Source organism: Sciurus carolinensis, chromosome 16 (assembly GCF_902686445.1).
Source record: "Sciurus carolinensis chromosome 16, mSciCar1.2, whole genome shotgun sequence".
In the NCBI taxonomy this organism is placed as follows: Eukaryota; Metazoa; Chordata; class Mammalia; order Rodentia; family Sciuridae; genus Sciurus; species Sciurus carolinensis.
Genome location: NC_062228.1, coordinates 52,264,793 through 52,285,765, shown reverse-complemented (window position 1 = coordinate 52,285,765; position 20,973 = coordinate 52,264,793). Strand labels below are relative to the sequence as shown.

At 37.7% G+C, this 20,973-nt stretch overlaps 1 protein-coding gene across 3 annotated transcripts; it reads left to right on the top strand.

Moving 5' to 3' along the window:
* Znf404 (zinc finger protein 404) lies at window positions 1–20,708 on the top strand. Of its 3 annotated transcripts, XM_047528084.1 has the most exons (7): window positions 1–117; window positions 2,087–2,166; window positions 6,079–6,152; window positions 12,326–12,452; window positions 14,569–15,477; window positions 17,396–17,553; window positions 19,479–20,708. In XM_047528084.1, the coding sequence occupies exons 3-7, from the start codon at window positions 6,126–6,128 to the stop codon at window positions 19,536–19,538; spliced, it is 1,281 nt and encodes a 426-aa protein (XP_047384040.1). In that variant the 5' UTR covers window positions 1–117; window positions 2,087–2,166; window positions 6,079–6,125; the 3' UTR covers window positions 19,539–20,708. The 3 variants fall into 3 exon arrangements, with proteins under 3 accessions (XP_047384040.1, XP_047384039.1, XP_047384041.1); XM_047528083.1 differs by lacking the exons at window positions 17,396–17,553; window positions 19,479–20,708 and having other exon boundaries at window positions 14,569–16,810; XM_047528085.1 differs by lacking the exons at window positions 12,326–12,452; window positions 17,396–17,553; window positions 19,479–20,708 and having other exon boundaries at window positions 14,569–16,810.
* Window positions 20,709–20,973: the final 265 nt, after the last annotated feature.

The following is a 20,973-nucleotide window of genomic DNA, read 5'->3' as shown; positions in this document are numbered from 1 at the left end:
CGTGGTGATAAAATTGTGCCCCGCCCCCTGCTAAAAAAAATTCAGAGGAGGCTTCCACATCCGGAATGGACCCGGCGGTGGGGGTGAGATGCTCCGAAGGCGAGGAGGCCTAGTGAGGTAGGGACCCTCGTCCCAGGCCCCACCCCACCTCAATCAGCAGAACTGGCGAGGCTAAGGCCCTCCCTTTCGCCCCGCCCCCTTGCTGTTATCAGTGGAGCTATTTTTCCCAGAGTGAACAGTAAGAATCTGTTTTTTTTTTTTTTTTTTTTTTTTTTTGTACCAGGGATTGAACCCCGGAGCGCTTATCCACTGAGCCACAACCGCAGCCCTTTTTTTGTATTTTATTTAGAGACAGCGTCTCGCCAAGTTGCTTAGGGCCGCGCTAAATTGTTGAGGCTGGCTTTGAATTCGTGATCCTGCTTTAGCCTCCCCAGTGGGTGGGATTACAGGCGTGCACCACCGCGACCGGCAAGATTCTGCTTTTCAAAATGATTGTTCGACCATCCCGAGGCTCATGCGCAGAGACCCAAGCTTTACCTAGAGCGACCCTACTAAGGAAAATTCCCCAGTTGAAGAACCCCATACATATGACTTGCATATCAACCAAGATAAAACTCTGGGACGAGCTCTTTGGCGCATGCGCAATAAGCATTGTGGGCAAGGCACAGAAATCTGTCAATCACCCCTTGTTTAGCATAAACCACTCCTAGCAAAAAGCCCGGCAAAGGCGAACAAAGAACTCAGAATCCTCTGTACCTTGGCCCGGACCTCCTCAGCTGGCGGGCAGGTGTCTTTGTTCTTTGTCCGCGTTGGGCACAGCAGTGTCTTCCTTCCCCCAATAAACTCTTTTTTAACCAAAGCTCCCCCCAATACCCTGGGAGCGGGCAGGCCTTGTCCTGTGCAGAGTCTTAGACCTCTGTGCGGTGCGTGTGTTTTAAGTTGTGTCTGATGATGTTTCTGTTGGCGTGCGTGTCACTAACTGGTTGATTGGATGCACGGCTTATGGGTATGCGAGGGTTTTGTGGCTGTGTCGACACTGTCACTCAAGTGTCTCCAGGTTCTGCTGATTCCTCAACTCTCCCCTTTCAGTCACTTGGGGTCTGCAGCAAATAACCAGATTCTGAGCTTTAGAATGGAGGATCCCAGCCAGAAGACACAGACTTGATCTTGAGGTTTTTAAATTTGACCTCAGGTTTAAGGCAGGAGTCTGGGAGGACCTGATGAGGAGATCCCAAGAGTAGGATACCCTCTGGGAGGTTCCTCTTTGGAACTTCCAAGGAGTTAACTTCATGTTCCATAACTACAGCATTTCCAGAAAACTCTGGTCAAAGGAGCTTTCTGTGAATTAGAAGCAGATTCCGCTGTAGACATCAATGTCTCAGGCCTCTCTTGTGTTGGGAAGATCAATTCCAGTGTTCTTCCTACCCAGGTCAGTTAGTGTGTGGACTAGGTGAGCAGGTGAAGCAAGAATTAAAGAGAGGCAGTTAGTGTTGGTAGGTGATCCGGGTTGGGAAGATGGCCGCTGATTCAAAGGGAATGGAATGTTAATATCTTCAGTTCACATCCCCCTCCCTCCTGGCCAAAGTCACCTGCCTCTGTGGTATTGAAATGATAATACCTCCAGAGCCTTTCCCCCTGCTACAACCTATTGTCAAGGTGACCTGCTCCCAGGGAATTCCTCCCAACAAAGGGCTATTAATGAATGCCTCCTGGGCCCCTGGGTAGCTTCATCCAGGCCCTTGGCCCACTTTTGGGTTACTAGAAACGTCTGCAGGATGTGGAGAGAAAAGAGGGTGGAAGAGGGCAGAGAACAAAGAAAGTCTAAAATGTATAAAAGAGGCTGGAAGCTCCCACTTCTTGGAATACCCGGACACCGGCTATGGCCCTCTTCTTCGTCCCAGGAGAGGTTTGTGTTACTATTATTTAAATAAGATTTGCTTTCTACCCTTGCCTATTAGTTTAATCTTCACATCCAGGAAGCAGAACTGATAATGGCCGTCTCACAGGTGTGGGCAGGGAGGGTGTTTTCTAAGTTACTGTGTTATCCTGGGAAATCCTGATGTTTCATGATTATTTCTTTTCCCAGTGCCACACCTCTCTTTAAAACAAACAAAAATCCTGGAAGAGGAAAGAATTTTTGTTGCACATCTGAAAGTTAAAGTCCAGGTGAGTTTATGTTTCTTTATTGTTCATAAAATGTACTTTAATTTCAAATACATGAGACTCTTACCCTTCTTTTGAAATGTTCTACCTAATAGTGACATATCTGTAAAAAGAAGATCTTCCTTTCAGGGTCTTCTCTCTTGCCTACTGTAGGCTGTGAGGCTTCAAATTTTTTACTAAACTAAGCTTATAATGAATGTTATTAAGCATAGACCTCTATGCCCTCTTAAGGGTGAACTTCTAGATTTGAAATTTCAGTCTAATCATAGATGTTATAAAAGCAGACAGCATTACTTTTTCCTCAACTCAGAAAGACAGTGATCCATATTTGGTGGTTATAGTTTTTATTCTGTTTATTTCCTTTATCAGATGAAAGAAGTTCCCTTCTGCTCCAAATTTGCTGAGAATTTTTTCTTGAACTAATGTATATTTATTTTCTACATCTAATGAAAGAAATGAAAATTTTTCTTCTTTATTATTTAAAGTTGAAAAATTATATTGATTTTTTAAAAAAAATTAAATGACCTTTGCATTTCTAGAATAAATCTCTCTTGGTCACTTATATTACTGGTTTCTCTTTGCTGTTATTTTTTAATATGCTTGCATGTATGCTCATGAGAAAGATAGGCTGTATTTTTCCTTTCTTGAAATGTCCTTGACAGGTTTCTGTACCATAGGTATACAGGTGCTGTGGTTTAGATGTGGTTTGTTCCAAGCCAAAATTCATGTTGAGGCTTGGATCCCAACATAATGGTGTTGAGAGTGGTGGAATTCAGGGACATCTGGCATCATGAGAGATTTGCTCTCACAAATGGTTTAATGTCTGTTTTGTTTCAGATGAACTAAGACAGCTGACTTCACGACATGGGTCATATTTTTCTGTTTACTAGAAAAGATCAAGTTTGGTTGGTCTTTATTATTCTTTTTTTTTTTGCGGTACTGGGGATTGAACTCAGGGCCTTATCTCCCCAGCCCGGTCTTTATTATTCTTTAAATGAAAGAATTTGACACTGAATCCTTTGGGCCTAACATTATTTTGGTAGGAAGATCCTTAATACAGATGTAATTTCTTTAATAGATGTATAGCAATATTCAGATTTGCCATTTCTTAAATCAGTTTAAATTGCATTTTCTAGTAGTTTGAAAATTTCATCTAGATTTTCAAGTTTATCATCATAAAGTTATTCATAAGATTCTGTAATCATTTTGATTTCTGTAATGCATGTAGCAATACCTCCTTTTATATCCTGATAATTGACAGTTTTTACTTTATTGTACCTAGAGGTTTATTCACCTCTCCAATGACATAACTTCTGGCTGTACTCTTTTTTTCTTTTTTATATATCTGTCTTTTTTTTTTTTTTTAATAATGTCTTTTTTTTTTTTTTTTTTTGGATGTTCTACTTTAATTTGCTTTTCTCTCCGCCCCACCCCCCAATGCTGGGGATAGAACCCAGGACCTCCTACATACTAAATACACACTTTAACATCGAACTATATCATCCACCCATCTTTCTACCCCTTGAGGTAGACCATTGATTTTCATACTGTTTTTATGAAACATACATTTGAAGCCAAAAATGACTTTGTTAGCATTGATTTAACTGTACCTGAAAAGCTTTTATATGTCATACTTTCATTATCATTCAATTAAAAATATTTTGTGGCTTCTATTCTGATTTATTTTTGAACTATAGTTATCTACAGTTATACTCTTTATATTTGGAAACATTTGAGGAATGCCTGTTTTGAATTCTAAAGGCTTAAGAAAATATACATTGTTTTGTATATTTGATGTTTTTTGCTTTATTTTGGTGGGGTGGTACTGGGGATTGAACTCAGGGGCACTTGATCACTGAGCCACATCCCCAGCCCTATTTTGTGTTTTGTTTAGAGACAGTCTCACTGAGTTGTTATTGCCTTGCTTTTGCTGAGGCTGGCTTTGGATTACAGGCCTGTGCTACAGCACCCAGCTTGTATTAACCTTTTGAAATTTACAGATACTTGTTTTATGGCCCAGAATATTATTCTGGTAATTATGATGCCGGTGTTTGAAAAGAATATATAATCTGCAGTTTATAATTCAATTTTATTGTGTTCAAACTTCTATGGACTTGGTGATTTTTGCTTTGGTTATTGTTGTCTTTTTTGTTACCAGTTACCCATAGTGTTAAAATTTCTAACTTTAATTTTAAATGTGTCTAGCTTTTGCTGCTGTTGACTTTTGTTTTATATATTTTGAAACTCATCAAGTACCTACAAATGTTAGGACTACTATTCTGTTCTTGGTGAAATGTAGAATATGTCCCCTTTTGTTACTTATCATATTTCTTGCATTAAAGTCTGTTTGATTTTTTTTTTTTTTTTTTTAATTTTTTAATTTTTTATTTTGCAGGGCTGGGGATTGAACCCAGGACCTTGTGCTTGCGAGGCAGGCACTCTACCAACTGAGCTATATCCACAGTCCTGTTTTTTTTTTTTTTTAATACCTTATTTTGTTTATTTAGTTTTTTATGTGGTGCTGAGGATCGAACCCAGTGCCCCACACATGCCAGGCAAGTGCTCTGCCACTGAGCTACAACCGTAGCCCTAAGGTCTGTTTTATCTGTTACATGTACACCTATACCAGCTTTCTTCTGATTTCCAATATATTTTTCCATTCTTAACATATCTGTGTGTGTGTGTGTGTGTGTGTGTGTGTGTGTGTGTGGTGCTGGGGATTGAACTCAGGGCCTTGTGCATGCAAGGTAAGCACTCTGCCAACTAAGCTATATCCACAACCCTGTGTATAATTCTTTTGAACAGCCTAATTGATCCTTTTGATCCAATCTGACTATCTTGGGTTTTTTATTGGAGTGTTCATCCATTTACATTTACTGTAACTACTGATAGAGTGGAGTTTAAATCTGTCATCTTTTTTTTGTGAACCCAGCGCCTTTCTTAAATCTTTTCACGATTTGTTTGTTCTGTTCATTCTTTATTTCTTTATTCCTCCTTTCCTGCCATTTTTAGCATTGATCAGGTCTGTTTCATTATTCCATTTTATCTCTTCTGTTAGCTTTTTTGGTTATATATCTTTGTATAATTCTTTACTGGTTATCTGAAATAGTATAAGGTGCATCTTTAATAGAATACCCATTAAATTAGACCTTTTAACTCACAGCAGATAATGGAAGAATGTTTCAGTAGTTGAACTCTACTGACTTTGCCTACAGGTAAATTTTGCTATCATCATTATTCCTTCTTAGTGTATTATAAACCTCACAAAACATTATTATTTTTGTGGATTTAAATAGCCCATTTGTTTTGTTATAATCATACACTTCTTTTGTAGCTGCTTGTGGTTTTTTTGCACATGCATGCTTCCGTTTGGCATTATTTTTTATTTAGTCTTAATGCTGTCCTTCAGTATTTCGTGGAATCTGCTAATAGGGAATTCTCAGCTTTCGTTTGAAAAACAAACAAACTTTATTTCACCTTAATTTCTGAAAGATATTTCCTCTGGGTATAAAATTCTAAGACCATGAAGGTTGTTAGAGTTTGTTTATTGACTGGTCTCAATCCTGGAAGGTAGACCTGGATGGGAGAGGATCTACTCAATCTGACTGAAGAAGCCAGGCTAGGTTAGAGTTTGCATCTTCAGAATGAGAGAGGCCATAGATCAGATGGATCCACTTCGGTTCGGTGGCACTTTTGCTCCATGTCCCCACTTGTGTGGGTCTGTTTCCCTAGGAATGGAGAGGGCTTGTTGTATTTGTGTGGACTTCTCACAGCCCTTGACATGTATTTATGTTTAGGGCATGGCAGGAAGAGGGCAGGGACAGCAGAAAGAAGAAATAAAGGAGAAAAAAAAAAAAAAAAAGCTTTAGAGTTCTGAGTTCCACCAGGTCTCAAGGTCTCTTTTTCCTCCCCTAGCTCTGGCTTCTCTGAACTTTGCTTCTCTGGTAGAGGAAAACTGAGGAATGCTGGCATGTCAAATCATGGCCCAGGTAAGTTGATGTCTCTTTCTACTTCCTGAAAAGTTAACGATTTTTAACTCATGTAACATTTTTATTCTTTATCCCTAAACATCCTTTGTAAGAAAGCTGCTGGACACATTTCATAGTTCCCATCTGTCAACTGACTTTCACTTATTCATTAAGTAATTCATCTATTATTCTGCAACATGTTCATCTTCTCTCCAGCAGGTTTTGAGCCAGGCGTGGTGGTGCATGCCTATAATCCCAGCAGCTCAGGAGGCTGAGGCAAGAGGATCACAGGTTTGAAGCCAGCCTCAGAAATTTAGTGAGGTTGTAAGCAATCTAGTAAGACTCTGTCTTAAAATAAAAAATAAAAAGGGCTGGGGATATGACTCAGTGTCCTTGGGTTCAATCCCTGGTACTGAAAAAAAAAAGTGGGGGGCTGGGGTATAAGCTCAGTTGTTGGAGTGCTTCCCTGTCAAGCACACAGCCCTGGGTTCAATCCCCAGCACTGCCAAAAAAAAAAAAAAAAAAAAAAAAAAAAGGCAGATTTTGAGCAGTGAAAAAATGAAGTTTCTTGAAGGAAATACTTTAGGCTATCCTTGTCAGGTTCTCAGCTTCATGACATAGAAGTGATGGTCTCCTTGGACCACAGGAAGGAAAACTTTCTTCATAGTTTTCTGGATAGATAAAGGAAAATTTTGTCTCAGTCTTAGTGCAAAATGAGGTCTGGCTTTGATAAGCTCTTAGGTTTGGGTAGAGATAGGATTGGTTCTTACCTAGAGAGAGATCAGAAGCCTAGCTAGAGAAGTGAATAAGGTAGCAAGGTCCATTTTTGTAGTGGAACAGAAGTTGCTGATCTTTAGTGAATCAGTGTTGTTCTGGATCATTCTGCATTAGTGTAGTCAAACTCAGTAACAGTAGTTCAGTAAGGGATTATAGAAATGAAGGTCATTTGGAACTTCATGATGGAGTAGGTGATGCTTTTCTGCAAGGAAGAGGTTGGGACTTGAGTCCCACATAAATAGTATAATACTTTATATTAATATTATCATTATTAATACTTAATGCGTTAAGAAAGATTAAATCTGACAAGAGGGACTAAATGAAATCATTAATTTGTCAGAAGAAGGGAAGTGCTTATGACATAATCTGACATATAATAAACTTGTGTTTCGACTTAATTTCAGTTGTTTTTTAAGATAGAGAATATCAGCTTTTTTGAGGTATAAATGACATAAATAAATGTTTTCATTTTTGCCTTTTTAAAGTAACTTTGGGCTGGGGTCGTAGCTCAGTGGGAGAGCGCTTGTCTAGCACAATGAGGCACTGGATTTGATCCTCAGCACCACATAAAAATAAATTAATAGGGGGCTGGAGTTGTGGCTCAGTGGTAGAGCACTTTCCATCAGTCTAAGCATTTTTTGGTACTAGGGATTGAACCCAGGGCAACTTACCCACTGAGCCATATCTCCAGCCCTTTTTATATTTTATGTTGGGACAGGTTCTCACTAAGTTGCTTAGGAACTTATGAAGTTGCTGAGGCTGGCCTCAAATTTCCAATCCTCCTACCTCAGCCTCCCAAATCACTGGGATTATAGGTGTGCACCACCACACCCAGCTTCCAAATGTTTTCTTTTATCCCTTTATAATTGTCTCCTTCCTGCCCATCCATCCTACCTTTCTTGCCCAGCAGTGATAGCATACAATTTTCTAGAATTTTATATAACTGGAATCATATATTATGTACTGTTTTTGAAAGATCTGTCTTATTTCATTCAGCATATTTTGAGATTCATCTAGGTTGTTGCGTATATTTGTAGTGCATTACATTTTATTGCTCACCAGTATTCTAAGATTATAACACAGTGTATTTATCCATTCATCAGTTGATGGGTATTTGAATTCTTCCCCCTTTTTCACCATTACAAATAAAGCTGCTGTAATCATTCTTGCATAAGTCTTTGTAGGCACATATTCTTTTATTTATCTTTGATAAATACCGGGATTAGAATGGTTGGTCACATGGACACTTAACTTTTTAAGAAACCCAACAATTTTCCAAAGCGATGACACTGTTTTACATTCCCACTTGCAGGGTACAGGAGTTCTGTTTTGTTCCATATCCATGGAACACTTGAAATGGTTAGTGTCTTTAATGTCAGGCATTCTAATAGTTGTATATTATGGCTTTAATTTGTATCACTTTTCATTTTGCATTTTCCTAATAAATAACATTAAATAAATATCTTTTCATTTGTTACTTATATGTGTATGTGCCTTCTTTGATGAGTTATCTGTTTTAAGTCTCTTGCCCCTTAAAAAATCAAGTTATTAGTATTGAATTTTGAGTTGTTCATATATTCTTTTTCTTTTTAACAAACACCTTTATTTTATTATTTATTTTTATGTGGTGCTGAGGTTCAAACTCAGTGTCTCACATGTTCTAGGCAAGCACTCCCCCACCAAGCTAGAACCTCAGCCCATATATTCTCTTTTTTTTTTTTTTTTTTTTTTTTTTTTTTGCGGTACTGGGGATCGAACTCAGGACCTTGTGCTTGCAAGGCAAGCACTCTACCAGCTGAGCTATCTCCCCAACCCCATCTATTCTTGATATACATATGGATTGCATATTTTCTTATAGTCTAGAGTTTAATAAATAGACTCCATTTGTGCTGTTTCATTGCTGATCCTTTTCCACCCTCACCTGGTCCTCTTTCCCTTCTGTATTTATAGCTGAGCAAGCTGATAAGAAAATTCAGAGGCTCCCTCCTTTGGTTCTGGTGGGGAGTCAAACTTCCCACTCCTGCTCACATGCAAACACTTTCATCCAGTAAACACAATAAAAACTCTAAGCCGTTTTCTTTTCTCTGTTCTCTAAAGCCTTTTTTGTACCTACTTAGTCACCTTGCTCTCCCTAGAAAGCACCATATATGAATAATAAATCCTTTTTTACCTTCTTGGGGAATCATCAGTCTCAACATCTGGAACAAATTTTGTGTGGAAGTTTATCATTTCTCTGTAGGGTGGCTTGTCTTTTTATTTATTTAACACTTTTGAAGTCCAGGAGTCATACATTTTTATGAATCCAATTTACCTGTTTTCCTTTTTATGAATTGTGCTGTTCTTATTGTGTCTGAGGAATCTCTGCCTAACTGAAGATACTAGGTTTTTATATTCCATTTTCTCCTAGATCTCTAATTTTAGGTTTTACATTTAGACTATAATTGGTTTTAAGTTAATCTTGGCATATGGTGCAAGGTATAGGTCATATTTTTGCATATGGACATCCAATTGTTTCAGCACTGTTTTTTTGTTTGTTTGTTTTGTTTTGTTTTTTTTTTTTTTTGTGTGGTACTGGGGATTGAACCCAGGGCCTTGTGCATGCAAGGCAAGCACTCTACCAACTAAGCTATATCCCCAGCCCTCGGCACTGTTTTGTGAAAAGATTACTGTTTCTCTACTGAAGTGCCTTTGGACCTTTGTTAGAAGTCAGGGCCAAGTGCAGTGGTATGTGTATAGTGCCAGCCTCCATGAGGCTGAGGTGAGATTGCTTGTCCAAGAATTGAAGAGCAGACTGGACCACTGTGTTATTCAACTTTTTATCGCTGTGACACAATACCTGAGAAAATCAGCTTAAAGGAGGAAAGGTATATTTTGACTCACGGTTTCAGAGGTTTAATCACATAGTCCTTGATCCCATCACTGTGGACTTGTGTTGAGGCAGAACATCATGGTGGGAAGTGTGTGGAGAAGAGCTGCACCTCAAGGTAGCCAGCAGAGGTGTAGTCTAGATATAGTCCCCCAGGGCAGACCTGCAGGGACCCTCTCCCTTCAGTTAGACCCCTCCTTCCGAAGTGTCCACCCCTTCCCAGTAGTTCATTCAGCTGTGAACTCCACGGATGAGGTTAGCGTCCTCATGATCCAGTCACTTCCCAAAAACCCTGTCCCCGAGTGTTGCTGCATTGGGGACCAAGCCTTCAACACATGAGGTTTTGGAGGACATTCCACAATGACACCATAACAATGTTTCCAAAAAAAGTTAAAAGGTCAATTGTCTATATATTTGTAGGTCTGTTTTTCCATTCCTTGTTCTGTTCCTTTGATTTGTTTTTCTGTCCAGATACCAGCACCACATTCTTTTCACTATTTTAACATAATAAGTTTTCCAGTGAGTGGGATAGTACTCTAGCTTTGTCCTTCTTCAAAGTCGTCTAGGCTATTCCAGGTCCCTTATATATTTTACATGAGTTTTTAAATCAGCTTATCAATTTCTAAAAGAAAAGCAACCCCCCCCCAAAAAAAAAAAAAAAAAAGCCTGCTGGGGTTTTGATTGGGAATATGGTGAATCTGTATATGTATTTGCAAAGATAAGCAAGCATCACCTGATACATCAACATGTTATATCTCTCCATTTATTTATGTCTTTTAAATTATTTTTCAGCAATTATTTCTGGTTTTTAGAGTATGAAAACCAGAAATCTTTTGTTACATTTATAAAATTTGCATTTGACATTTTTCACTCAGTATTCAGTTATTTTTTATTTAAATTTTTACCAGTTGTTGCTAATACTGAGATATAAGTTGGGTTTTAGTTGTTATTGTTGTTTTATGGTGTTGGGAACCGAACCCAGGGCCTCCTACAGGCTAGGCATGAACTCTACAGCTGAACTTCATCCCTTAAGATGTTATTGATATTCGAATGTATTGAACTCGGGTCTTCTTGCTGAATTCATTTAATAGTTTTAGTGACTTTCAATAAGATTCTGCTGGATTTTCTATATAACCAGTCATATCATCTGAATGAAGAGAATTTTACTTATTTTACATTCTGAATTCTTATTTCTTTGTCTTGCTTTATTGCATTGACTAGAACCTCTAGCACAATGCTGAACAGAAGTGGTGAAAGTAGATATCCTTGCCTTATTCCTGATGCTCAGAGGAAAGCATTTAGCCTTTCACTAATAAATGTGATGTTTGCTGTTTTTTTTTGTGTGTGTGTGTGCAGAGGGACACATACCTTTTTTTCTATTTATTTATTTTTATGTGATGCTGAGGATTTTTTTTTTTTTTTTTTTTTTTTTTTTGCGGTGCTGGGGATCGAACCTAGGGCCTCGTGCTTGCAAGGCAAGCACTCTACTGACTGAGCTATCTCCCCAGCCCAATGCTGAGGATTGAACCCAGTGCCTCACAAGTGCTAGGCAAGCACTCTCCCACTGAGCCACAACTTCAACCCTATAGGTTTTTTTTTGTTTGTTTATAGTTTCATTAAGTTAGGGTGTTTCTTATTTTGCTGAGAATTTTTATCAAGATTAGAAGTTAGATTTATCAAATGCTTTTTCGGCATTTGTTGATATTTTATGGTCTTTTTTAATATGGTGAATTATATCAACTGATTTTCAAATGTAAACTAGCCTTGAATTCATGTAATGAACTTTATTGTCTTTCTGTGTTGTGAATTCAGAGTGCTAAAAATTGTTTAGAGTCTTTGCATCTGTGTTCATGAGGGATACTGGCTTCTACTTTTCTTGTTGTTATCTTTATCTGGTTTGGCTATGAGGATAATACTCAGGAAGTCTACTGGGTTTTATTTCGGTTCCCTCTCCCTGTGCCAGTCTGGAAGCTGTCTTCTTACAGTGAGCTGTATCAGTTGTGGGCCACATCTCATTTGTTATCTGTTTCAGAGATCATTTGTGCCATTATGCAATGTTTTCTCTGTTGAAAACCATTGTTTTATATATTTTATCCAGTTTTTCATTTATTTCATGTAGGAGGGTAAATTGAATCTCTGTTACTCCATCTGACTAGGAGAGATTTTATAATGTTTTGAGGGTGTGAATTTTATCAATTCTTTTTACATATTCTGTGAAGAAAAAAGATGTAAGGACTTGTATTGACTAGTAGTTTGCTGGCTTGGGTGATGTGCTTATATATACTATTTCATTTAATTTGGAAAGTCTGACTACTTTATTCATTTTCATACATTTAGATATTTTTTCCATGTTGTCGATGTAATTTTTTGTGGTCCAACAGGATTAAGATTATGTAAGATTCCATGTAAGATAGGCTGTTATTTTCTCTCATCTAACCATGTAATGATCTCATAACTTCAAACAATTCTTTTTTTATATATTGCCCCTTTACAGTATTCCATCTTGAAAATTTTTTTTTTTTAGAAATAACACATGGGTCTATCATTTCAGGTACCACTGACTTTCGGTGATGTTGCCATAGAATTCTCTCAGGAGGAGTGGGAATGTCTAAACTCAGATCAGAGGAATTTATACAGAGATGTGATGTTGGAGAATTATATTAACTTGGTCTCATTGGGTAAGGATTTCTTCATAAAATGATGTAGAATCTGCTCTCTGGAGTATCAGCTTTCTCTACTGTATATTGATCACTGTATATATTATATGCCAGGAAACCAACTAAATTTCTGCTCCATATTCTCAAAGGATTGATTTGAAGTTTGTTGGGTAGAAGTGGGAACCTCCATTTTGTGCTGAATCTTCCCTATTCACTTGCCTTCCTCTGCCCTATCCCGTAAATTGATCCTTTTTCTAAATGATTAGAGATTTGAATTCTGGGACTTTTTAATGTATAACCACTGACAATGAAGACAAATTAAATATTATGTGTATGCTCAGAATGTTTATAAATATTCTATTTTAATTACTGACGCTCCTCTACAGAGAACAGGTATTATAGGGTCTTGTTTTTTTCTTTACTCTGAAAGAACCTCTGATTTTTATTGTAGAATGACTCAAGATCATTTTCTTACTGTTATTTTTGTAGTTAGAACGGTGGGACTGTTGACGTGGAGTCTACCCAGAAGTAGAGGCCTTGTTCCAATTTTGGAAAATACTTGGCCTCTCTCCTCTCCTCTGGAAATCCTGCTATTCCATGTTGGAGCTTTTGAGCATATCACACAGCTCTATCATTATCCTCTTTTGTTCTCCATTTTTCTCTGTGCTGGAGTTTGAGGATTTTCTGTTAACCTGTATTCCAGCTCTCTTATTTTGTCTTCTATTGGGATGAGTCTGCTCTTAAAGGGGTATTTTTTATATCAGATACTGTCTTTTTCAGTTTAGAAATTCAATTTGACTTTCTTTTATATTTTCCAATTATCTGTTAAAATTCTTCATTTTTTGTTGATTTTTTTTTTTTTTTTTTTTTTTAAATCCAGGAGTGCTTAACCACTGGGCCATATCCCCAGCCCTTTTTAATTTAATTTAATTTTTATTTTATTTTGAGATGGGGTTTGAGTTGTTTAGGGTCTCATTTAATTGCTGAGGCCAGCCTTGAACTTGTGATCCTCCTTCCTCAGCCTCCTGAGTTGCTGGGATTTTGGGCATGTGCCACCATGCTGGGCAAAAATACTATATTTTGAAAAACATTATGCCAAGAGTTTTGACAAATTGATGAAATCATTATTAATAAATTTTAATCTATAAGAATTACTCAAGGAAAAAGAAAACCTGAAAAGTCTCACAGTACTAAAGAAACTGAATCAATTGTCCATATGTTCTCACAAATTAGAAGATTCAGGCCTAGATTGTCATAAAAGTCCTGAAATGTGGAGCCTATGGGTGATGGGGGCACTCCTGGGTGATGGGAAAGGTTGTGTTGTATTTCAGTACTTAAAAAGATGCCATGAGGTAGGATGTAGAGAATAAAGATGCTGACCACTTGAAATGAGTTTGTATAGATAAGGCAGAGCCTTTCATTCATGGTTATGTATTTGAGTTTCATTCTAAAATCAAGATAAACCATGTGGAAAAATTATATAGAGAAACATCTGGTAGATGATGTTAGAAATGCAGATAACCAGTACTACTTCTGCACATTCTGATTCCACATAAGATATGCTGTAATTTACTCACATGTAACCATGTAATGCTCTCATAACTTCAGACAACTCTTTTGAGTCTGAGTGGATACCTAAAAGGGAGTGTATGCAAGAAGTTCCTCAGTAATTCTGATTCACAACTAAATATGAGAAATACCGACTTTTTCTCTTTGCTTTCTCAAACTTTACATCCTAATGTGAACATTTGTAATTTTTCAAGTTCTTCTCTTTTTTTTTTTTTTGGTACCAGGTATTGAACCCATGGTGATTAACCACTGAGCCACATTCCCAGCCCTTTTTTGTATTTTATTTAGAGACAGAGTCTCACCAAGTTGCTTAGGTTGGCTTTGAACTCAAGATCCTCCTGCCTCAGCCTCCTGAGCTGCTGGGATTACAAGCATGTGCCACTGCGCCCAGCTTCCAAGCCTTTCTTGCGTTTTAAAGATATTATGATAGTATTTTAGAATATCCTGATTCTTTTACTTCTTCTAATGGATAAACTTTTCATTTTATTATTATTGTTAATATAAAAATTCCCTCCCGATCCCCAGCATAGGAAAATGGCATTTTTTTTTTTTTTTCATTTTCTTTCAGACATTGATTTCTCAACTGAGACCAACAAGTTATCTTCAGAAAAAAGCAGTTGTGAAATAAATTCACGCCATGAGGAGACATTGGAAAGAAATAAAACTTTCAACCTGATGGGGTTTATTTTCAGTAATGACCAACCATGGAGAAATGAATTTGGAAGACAGCAGGGACCTAAAGTGGAATGTCAAATGATAATCAAAAAACTTGTATCCCTTCCTTTACATCAGAGAACTCGCACTGTAAAGAAATCATACGAATGTCAGAAATGCAGGAAGTGCTTCAGAAAATATTCACAACTTACTGAACATCTGAGAGACCACACTGGGGCACGTCCCTATGTGTGTAAGGAATGTGGAAAGGCCTTCGTAATTCTCCGGAATTTTATTAAACATCAAAAGTTTCACACTAATCCTAAGCCCTATGAATGTAATGGATGCAAGAAGGCCTTTAGGTTTTATTCAGAGCTGAGTCGACATCAGACAATTCATACTAGTGTGAAACCTTATGAATGTGTGCGGTGTGGAAAGGCTTTTAAACGTCAGTCTCACCTTATTGAACATCAGAGAATTCATATTGGTTTAAAACCCTATGAATGTAAGGATTGTGGAGAAACCTTCAGGTTGTACCGACATATGTGTCTGCATCAGAAAAGTCGTCATGGTGTGAAGTCCTATGTCTGCACAGAATGTGGGAAATCCTTTGGTCGTTGTTCAGGTCTGATCCAACATAGGAAAATTCATTCTGGCGAGAAACCCTATAAATGTAAACAATGTGGAAAGGCCTTTATTCGCAACTACCTACTGGTTGAACATCAAAGAAGCCACACTGGTGAGAAACCTCATGAATGTATGGAATGCGGAAAGGCCTTTAGCAGGGGCTCGAGCCTTCGAAACCATAAAAGAATTCACAGTGGTAAGAACCCCTATGATTGTAAGGAGTGTGGGAAGGCCTTTCGCAGGGGTTCAAGCCTTCGTAACCATAAAAAAGTTCATAGTGGCAAGAACCTCTATGACTGTAAAGAGTGTGGGAAGACCTTTAGCAGAGGCTCGAGCCTTCGAAACCATAAAAGAATTCATAATGGTGAGAACCTCTATGATTGTAAGGAGTGTGGGAAGACCTTTAACAGAGGCTCGAGCCTTCGAAACCATAAAAGAATTCATAGTGGTAAGAACTTCAAACCACTGTGATTGTAAGGAGTGTGGGAAGACCTTTACTCCTGGCTATCTACTTACCCAACATCAAAGTTTTCACAAAAGTGAGACACTCTTAAGATCATGAGAGGAAAGCTTTGAGCCATGGCAGATCTTTTATCATTGCCACTGTTCCACCACCTGATGATATCATGGTCAAGATCAAACTAGTTAATATGAAATAGAAATCCTTGGAAGGGCATCTGGCACCTTAGTATTTACTTACTAAATATTTTATGTCCATCATTAATACTACTAAGAATAAATTCATGAGGAAGAAAGATACCTGAGTATGATATTTTAAAAAACTTTCTATCATTACTTCACCTCATTCATTCTGGAAAAAATCCTGGAGAATGTATTGTACAAGAAATCTTATTTAGAATTTATCTACTTAAAGAATGCTGGAAGGAAATATATCCTGTCTTTATTAAATCTTAAGAGTATACAACTGGTGAAAAATTAGAGAGTATTTGAAGAAAATTTTTTTGTAATAAATTCTGTAACAGATAAAGTGCAAGCCATATTCCTACCCTATGAAGAAATAAAAAATGAACAGTTGGGTAACCAAAACAGATGTTGACTTGGAAAAGTTTTCTTCAATTTTATGCAAGTTTCAGACTTACATGTTTATAGAAGAGGTAACTTTTCAGTGGTCAGTGGAGGCTCATTAACTCTCCACCTAGTGGCCGTATAACTGATCTCTTTCTCATACGTATTCTTATATGTGTTTATAAGAATTTTACACACGTAACTACATACACACGTGCACGTCTCTGTATGTGTATTCATAGCATATGTGTAGTCAGGTTTTTGTCACTGTGACCAAAGTCCCTGTCAAGGACAACTTGAAGGAAGAAAAGTTTATTCGGACTTATAAGTTTCCGTCTGTGCTGAGCTGACCCCAATCCTCTAATCCCGCTGCTCCATTCACCATGGCCAGGAAGCAGAACAGGCCACAGGAAGGCAGCCCTTCCAGGGCAAACCCCCTGTGACCCACTTCCTCTAGCCACCTCCCTCTTGCCTACAGTTGCCACCCGGTTAGTCCATTCAAACTGGAATGGACTGATATGTTATAGCTCTTGTAATTATTTTACGTCTGAATATTCTGTGTTAACACGGGAGCTCTGCGGGGGTCCCCTCATATCTAAACTGTAACAACATACATACCCTGTCCTATGTATTACACATATGGTTTTGTTGTCTTTTAAGTGAATGTCTGGGGTATCACTTCACCTCTAAAAAGACAACATATGGGGTTGGGAGTGTAATCATTGGTAGAACTTGCTCGTATGTGTGAGACAGGATTTAATGCCCAGTGCTGCAAAACAAAACAAAAAAACAACATACAAGTCCTAGGATTATAGATAATTTGCTGTATGACTGCTAAACTATTGACACCTGAAATAATTAACAGTAACTCCGTAATGTCCTATAATGAAGTAGGACAGAAGAGGCTGGACACCTGAGGAATATTCAGGAAGCAGGTTTATTGACTGCAGGGTTCAGAGGTAGCTCAGGCCTAAGAATTCTTCTGAAAAAGATTTTGGAAATTCTTTGAACTTTATACCCAGTGTGTGTGTGTTGGGGGGTTGGGATCTTGCAGGTTCACATGACACATACTCTCTTCCATCCCCTAGACCAGATACAGTTTTTTCCTGCAAACCTGACATTTACAAAAAGAAGAAACTACCAACCACAATATCCTCTGCATGCAGAAGTTTTTGCTGATAGGAAGACTTCAGAAGAAGAGGAACTTACATGTTACAAATACAATGAGAGTTTCTGCTTAATTATGGTAAGAGTCTTCTTGGTGGGGGACTCTGGCCAGCTTCAATAACACAGACCATTTGCAAATTTCTCCAATTATTTAAAGTGTCTTGTAGCCAAGAACCAAACTGGGTTCTTATATGATGAAGGCTTATTGTGAGATAGACTTTTTGAAGATTTCTTAGAAAGACTTGATCTATATGATATTTCACATCTTTTATTTGGCCTGTTTTTTTTTTTTTTTTTTTTTTTGCGGTGCTGGGGATCGAATGCAGGGCGTTGTGCTTGCAAGGCATTGCAAGGCAAGCACTCTACCAACTGAGCTATCTCCCCAGCCCTGCCTGTTGTTTCTTGAAGTAGATTTAATTTGTTCTCTGTCTTCTATATTTACTGTGAACTGGTAGTTATCTTGAAAGGCCTGATTAGGCTTCAGATTAAAAATTTTGGTAAGACTACTTTATAGATAATATTGTACACTTAATATAGAATATCAGGGGGCATATAAATGAAATAATGTTTGACTTCTTAATTTATAAATTGATTACATGTTCAAGGCCAGCCTGGCAACCTAACAAGGCCTTGTCTCAAGGTAAAATAAAAAAGGCTTGGGATGTAGCTCAGTGGTAGAGCACTTGGTTAGTTAGCATGCACAAGGCCCCGCGTTCAATCTCCAGTATCAGTCAGTGAGGGAAAATAAAAAATAGTCTCTTCAACAAATAGTGCTGGGAAAACTGGATTTCCTACCTTACATGATATGTAAAATTTAATTTAAAAAATGAATCAGGGCTACATGTAAGAACTAAAATTATAAAACTCTTAGAAGGAAACAGGGAAAACTTCATGACATTGATTTCTTTGATATGAAAAGACTCAACAAGAGAAATATAGATAAATTTCATCAAAATTTAAAACTTGTATAACAAAAGATACGATAAAACAGTAATAAGGCACCTAAATGATAAGAGCAATATTTGTAATTTTATATCTGAAAAAGGGTTAATGTTCAAAATATGTAAAGAACTCTTACAAGCCAACAACGATAACAGAAACCTCTCAAAAAATCTAGCAGAAGACTTAAATAAGCATTTCTCTAAAGGAGTTATACAGGTGACCAATAAACACATGAAAAAGTGCTCAAAATCATCGAGGAAATGCAAATAAACAGTGAGCCGGGTGTGTGGCACACACCTATAATCCCAGTGACTTTGGAGTCTAAGGCGAGAGGATCACAAGTTTGCTTAGTAGAACTTAGTGAGACCTTGTCTCAAAAAATAAAAAGAACTGGGGATGTCACTTAGTGATAGAGTGCTCCTGGATTCAATCCCCAGTAATGAAGAAAAAAAAAAAAAAAAGGATAGCATTTCATATAGAGTAGGATGGTTATTCCTTAAAAATACAAAAGGAATATAACACTGGAGATGATATGGAAAAATTGTAGCCATTATGCATTGCTGGTGCAAAAGTAAAATGGTACTTATGGAAAATAATTGGTTCCTCAGAAATTTAAACAGAATTACCTCATGATCCATCATTTTTGCTTTTACATACATATCCAACAGAATTTGAATCGGGCTGTGCGCAGTGAATCCCAGCAACTTGGGAGGCTGAGGCAGAAGGATCACAAGTTCAAAGTGTCAGCCTCAGCAACTTAGCAAGGCCCTAAGCAACTCAGAGAGACTGCCTCTAAATAAAAATATATAAAAAGAAATCAAGTAATGCATCATAACAACATATCCTGACTAACCTGGGTATATGTAGGAATGAGGAAAAAGTCAAAAGAATGTCATTATAAATGGTCACATTAACAAATTAAATATTACATAAGTGTAGGAAGAGAGAAAATGGCATTTGATAAAACTCAGAAGCCAACACTACCTAGACACAAGAATGATTTTTATTCACAATAAGAGAACACATTAGCAGGATGCAGCCATTTTTTTTTTTTTTTTTCAGGGCCAAGGACCGAACTCGGGGCCTTGCGTGTGCAAGGCAAGCGCTCTGCCACTGAGCTAAATCCCCGACCCCAGCCATTTTGAAAGTACCATGCTGGCTGTCATTCCATCACAGCTGACATCCAGACTTGGTGGCTGAAATTTCTAACTTTAGAGCCTGTTTTGGTTATGACAGCATTTCCTGATGTAGTTTTACATACGTAAGATGATAAGAGATAACAGGAGTCAGTATTTCCATGGTAGAGTTTGGAATGCACCAGTTTAAACAAACTTGAATAATTTTCTTCACCAGAATACTCACTAGTCTTTTTTTAAGCTGATGAGGTGCTTTTAATTTTTCCTGAAGAGATTTTGTAGATGCTACTTCGTAAGCTTCTTTAGCCAAAGAATACCTTTCTTTGTCAAGTATTAGTAAGCACTGGTAATTCAATTCTTCAGTCATCATTTCACTCCTGTGGTAAGACACCATCTCCACATCTTGTTAATATACAAACATGGTACCCTGGGGATGGGGCGTAGCCTGCTAACTGATCAGAAATGATAGATCCTATTATTACACTCAAAGTTTTCTGTTAACAATTGAAATTGCAGTTTTGTGGAACTAGGTGGTGAGTGATTGAACAGTGACACCATGGGTGCCCTATCTTCATAAAAGAGACATGGGGTTAGGTATAGACTTATAATGATGAACCAAAGACATTTAGTTGTCAATGCACAAGTTTTGATGGGATGGTCATTCTGTTTTGGAAAGAAATCATTTTTAAAGGGCCGACGTTAACTGTGTGAGTACACAAAGGCACACTCTATTTCATAATTGATATGCTTTGATGCCAGCACTGTCATGGGAGAATAGATGTCTCTGGAGAAGGGTCTGAGGAGTTCCCACAGAGAAGGTTGAACTTTTTTTTTGGTGCTGGGGATTGAACCCAGGGCCTTGGGAGGCAAGCACTCTACCAAATGAGCTATATCCCCAGCCCACCAGTGGGTTCTTGACGTAATGAGAGAAAAGAATTTCAGCATGCACTAAAGACATAGGTTTATTTAGGAAAATTTTCCTCATTGTATAAGGGCACAGGCTAAGGTCAGGTTGTTCAAGCTGAAGACTTACAGCTGTGCTTCCAGCATCTCAATAACCTGTGGCATTTCCCTTAAGGTTCAGTATCTCTCCTTATCCTAAATCCCTTTCAGCACTAAGTCATGACAGCCACCTGATTGAAAGTGACTTCAAGAGCCATCGATTTTAAGATGTATTCTGATTTATAATTATTAAAAATATATAATTATACATTTTCAAGAGTATCTGGTCAAGTTTTGCCAATCCTACCAGTGGTATATCTTAATAACAGGTAATTCTTTAATCAAATGATGATACAGTATTGCCAACAGTGGGAAAATGGATATTGTCTGTTTCTGACGTTTTGCAATATGAAGTACAGATCACTATCTATAATGTGTCCCAGGAAAATATGCTTAAGTCTTTAGCTCTAACTTCATTT